This window comes from Aplysia californica, unplaced genomic scaffold (assembly GCF_000002075.1).
Source record: "Aplysia californica isolate F4 #8 unplaced genomic scaffold, AplCal3.0 scaffold01101, whole genome shotgun sequence".
In the NCBI taxonomy this organism is placed as follows: Eukaryota; Metazoa; Mollusca; class Gastropoda; order Aplysiida; family Aplysiidae; genus Aplysia; species Aplysia californica.
Window position 1 is genome coordinate 67,001 of NW_004798371.1, and position 5,003 is coordinate 72,003.

At 37.3% G+C, this 5,003-nt stretch overlaps 1 protein-coding gene across 1 annotated transcript in view; it reads right to left on the reverse strand.

Moving 5' to 3' along the window:
• The window catches only part of LOC101857158 (muscle M-line assembly protein unc-89), a gene marked incomplete in the record, with an annotated part of 76,337 nt that overhangs the window by 50,942 nt on the left and 20,392 nt on the right, over positions 1-5,003 (reverse strand). Inside the window, 2 exon segments of the mRNA XM_013089999.2 lie at positions 1,641-1,936; positions 4,400-4,509. Coding sequence (XP_012945453.2) covers positions 1,641-1,936; positions 4,400-4,509 — 406 coding nt within the window.

The following is a 5,003-nucleotide window of genomic DNA, read 5'->3' on the forward strand; positions in this document are numbered from 1 at the left end:
GGGGGGGGGATAATCGTACAGAAAAAATAGAAGCCTATTTCTTTTTCTTTCACTTTCTTAATCCCATATAAAACAACTTTTCTTTTTCAAAAGACCCGATTCCAGTTTGCACGGAGTGTTCCTAAAAATATATAGATAACCTGCATACAAAGACGAGAAAAAAGAGAGAGGAAGAAAACCCAGAAAGAATCGATGAGAGAGCAAGTGAGTACTCAATAAATACAATAATAATGTACATGCTTGCTTACTTTATTGAAACAAAGACTGTCAAATAAACAGGAAAAACATAAAAAGTGTACCTGGATACAGTGGCGCTACAGAAGTCTTCTACCTTCTACTTGGGCTACAAGACAAGGGAATCCTGAAGTGCAACTTGGCATGCTGGGATGGGGCACAAGGGGAAGAAACTCACACAAATGGATTCTCGTCTGTGGGGGATATCTCAACAGAGCTAAAAGGCATAAAGTGTAATCAGATTAATTGATAAAGAAAAATTGAAGCACTTAAATAATACTCATATGACACATGAGTTTGATTTGAAATCTCTTAATGGAGACAATGGCCTCTTCGGTTTATTATATTTAACATATTTAATCTAACCACAGAGTGAGACTTGTACATAATAAATAGCTTCCTGGGTTCAGAAACATTAAATACACATGTATCAGTCATCTAGAAAAAGCCTGCTGTTAAGATTCTTGGGTAGGACAGAAACAACTAAGACGATCAAATCTGGATACAGAAGTCTACAATCCATACCTTGAAACACCGAAACAGATGAAATAAAACACATGAAGTTGTCAGATAATGGTGTTACCCTATTGCTCTTTTACTATTCCGTTTCATACTCACGTCAATAGTTTTAGACGAAAGTAGCCTGTACAAAAGCTGATTACTCTAATACAGAAAGTAGTGGGTTTTTTAAAATACACATTTACAATAAACGAAATACCTGCCTTTTAGTGCTTTTTTGTGAAATTGTTCTATTGTTCGTTAAAAAGTATATGATATTCGCAAACAAGTCCTGGTACATTTTGACAACTAAACAGGGTAAATGAATTGTTATGTCTTGTGACTCTTTACGATGACTATGCTTTCATTGCAACCACTCGACTCAAGCTGCCAGCCCGCATACTCGCCAGCAAAAGCAATTTGAATAATCACATCCTTCTGCTGATGTGTATTCCATTTAACCCAAGCTCTATGCAGAAGTAGATGTATGCCTAACAAGTCTACAGGAGAGCAACAGGGAATCAAGCTATGATGTGACTGTCGTCCTCGTTATTGCTAAAGCCATTGACAACAGATTGAAGCTGCAGGGGGAAACTGACAAAAGAACTCGCGTTGCCATAATAAAACGTTCAGTAGGCTATGAAGCATGGGGCAAGCAGTTGCAACAGACACCTTAAAGAATACACAGATCAAATCGCATTTGTCTGAATCTTGGTTACAAATGCATGAATCTAAAACAAAGATGGAAACAATATTGCAGTTTTACGTTTCATATGCTAAGAACATTGCAATTAAGACTAATTACGGAAAAGCAACAAAAATAAAATAAATAAAAACAATAAAAATAACAACTACAACAAACTTGAACTGACTTTCACGGATATGTAAATAACCCCAAACGCTCTCACCTTCTCTTGAGGGTAGCCTCCTGTTGTTTGTTCTTCACCTGCAGCACCTCTTCCCTGAAAGTCTCTCTTGTGGAACGTTTCGAGAACTGTCCAGCCACCGCCTTCTCCTCTAGGTACGCCGAGGGCACCCATCCCTGTTTTGACGGGCTGCTTTTGGTGGGTCGTGTCCTCACCAGCCACGAGTCGGCGCGCTCCTGGTCAATAACCTCCACAATCTGGCCCTCAGACAAACGGACAGTGTTGTTGTCCTTGTCCACAGGGTTGAAGTCCGCCACGGCCACGAAGTCTGGAAAGATCTGCATGAGCAGAACGACAAGACGAGCTCTTTGATGTCTTCACATTTCATATTGCTTCTCTTTAACACCTGGTTCGAGTGGGATAAGATCACACTCCAAATGTATAGAGTGGCCCCTGTACAATTGTAAGAAAGGTTTGCAGAACGCTTTAAAAGCTGCACTTTAACGGTCACCTCTTTCCCCGCAACTTGAGCCCTTTAAAATTATTACCTTTGGAGTTTTTTCTACAGACATTCTATGGACGCTAGAGACACACAATTGAACAGTTGAACCTCAATATTGAACAGGACGTCCAAAGAATCGATCCAAAAACACCCCCACGGGGTTATTCAAAATTTCCAGTTGCGTGAGCTTGTATGGAAAGAAATTATGGTCAACACCTGAAGATTTAAATAGACAGTACCTCCGGGGGGTTCATGAGACTACATAATGTTTGAATACATTTATTCTTCGATGCGCAGTTAATGATGACTATTTCTAATAGATCAGTACAGATGACTTTTAATAAGTTGTAAAGTTTTGTGTTTCACTCAATTTTGGTTGAAATTTTAAAAACTTGATATTTTTCTAATATGGTGGTTGATTTGTTTTATTATGACAAGTATAATGTCCCGCAGGTTGAATTTTATGTCTTCGCAGTTTATGACTTATTCATTGCCCTTTATAGATCTTTCTATGGTAGTGAAAAGGTATTATTGCACATCTCTTGGCATCGCACAGTGTTTGGGCGACTGGATACTAAATTCTCAGCTACATATTTACTACTCTGGAAAATATTTTTTAAAGTTTTCAATGTTCACCAAAAAAATAAAGACCGGTTTTCCTTCAGTCTATACCCCCAATAGCGACACATGTCTTGTCAGTCACACTGAACATTTTTGTTTTAAATTTCATTTTCTGTTGAAAAAAACCCCCAAAACAAAATCAAACTACAAATAAACAAGTAAACAAAACAATGTCATATTATTATGAAGAGTCAAGATACTCTACTAACTTTTTATCCGAATGTGAGCTAAAGGGGACGAACAATGGTAGGGTGTCTAAACGTTCGAGTGTTAGATAGGGTTTACTAGTCACGTATTTTTAAAAATAAACTGTCAAACAATCCACTTGCACATCAAGGGTATACTTCACATAAAAATGGGCGGATAAAATAACTAGAGGGGATTGGGGACCATAACTCATGAACAGTTTCTTTAACTACTATGACAATTACTGGGGTCCTCAAAATAATGTATCGTCTTAAGAACTCTTAAAACAGCCACATTATCCTGCCAGTGACACAGGGTAAAGAAGGGGTAAAGAAGGGGTAAAGAAGGGGTAAAGAAGGGGTAAAGAAGGGGTAAAGAAGGGGTAAAGAAGAGTTGGGTTCGGAAGGTAGAAGACGGCTTCACTGGAAATAGTTACACTTGATAAAATAACAAGGTCATGCACTTCACTGAGGGCTGCTAATGTAAGAATCATAATTATGATTCAACATATGAAACTACATTTATTTCGGGGCAAAAGACACTTTGGGGTTTCATCTTACCTTTTTGAGAATAACATCGATTTTTCGACAGACAGTATGTTACTATTAGGACCCTTTGCAATCTATTCACAGACGTTTTGTAGATGCACCCGTTCCTCCCTCAAACCCAGCTAAGAGTTACTATGAAATATCGTGGGTAAAAAGATGGACACTTTACGTCTGAGAAAAAGGGATAAAAAAACGTTTTCTTCTCATTCTCAAAAATGAGTTTTGCAGTTTGCCCTACAGTTTCTCTCAGCGATCTCTAAAATTTTCGAACTTAGTCTGGGATATATACCTAGAAGCCTTATGATGAAAATATTTTTGAAGATTGTCCATTGAAAGACGGTGATATAGGAAAGAAAGAAAACAAACAAATCGATGATTTTCCCTGAAGCTATTGCTTCACCTTTAGGTGTTGACCTTTCCTGTAGGGCTGTAAAATCAAAAAGGATGGTTTATGATATGTTTTGAAATATTGATATTGAAGAAACCTTATGGAACGTATAGTTCTAAATTGTTATTTCTCTTTGCTATGGCTAAAATGTAGTTTTAGGTGTCTCCATTCCTGATGCCTCCTGTGTTTTAACACTGATTTTGTGTTCATATATATTAAAAAGAAGTATAAACTTAGTACGAAAGGGAAGTTTTCAGGTTAAGGTTAAGCTTGAGCATCAGGGTGTCACAGTAATGTGAATACTTATCAATATAATCTAAGTCTATTTTCAGCTGCCATGGTATAAGTGTGTGAAGTCTTTAGACTTAGTTCTTGATAATCTCCTCAATGACCAACACTAACGCTTATGAGATCACACTGACAAATCCACAAACGCAATCAAAGTAAAAGGTATTTTAAAGATTATATCAGAAGAAATTCATTTTAGTTTAAGTAAGGACACCACACCCGTAAACAACTTTAACAAATAGAAGTATATAGGACTAGCAATACATACTCCTCTCAAACGTAGCTCGTCTTCTGAGGTATCCATGTCGAACTCGGTGGAGCCAGACTTTGGAGAGTGGGTCAGCTTCCTTTCTTTCTTCTTCTGGCTTGTTTCTGCGGCTTGCGAAATTAAAAGGGGACGGGTGATGAAATAATTATGATTTGGATTCATCAAGCAACATGCATTTCTTTTTTGTTGTTGTTGTTGTTGTTGTTGTTGTTGTTGTTGTTGTTGTTGGTGGTGGTGGTGGTGGTGGTGTAGAATAAACCTCTTCCAAAATCTAACATGGCAGCTCATCTGGGTATGCCCTTTCCCTAGACGATGATTTTTTCGAATGTTAAGTAAAATGATTGACGCAAAACATAAACTTTCTACTCCACATCAATCTATCAAGCCAGCATTATGCTCAACATTGTTCCCTTCGAAAAATATAAATTACCAACCTCCGTTTGTTGTAGTTGATATGAATAAAAATGGTATTACTTTTCAAATGAACTCATCCAAAAACGTGTCCACTATAATATCTATCTATCTATCTATCTATCTATCTATCTATCTATCTATCTATCTATCTATCTATCTATCTATCTATCTATCTATCTATCTATCTATC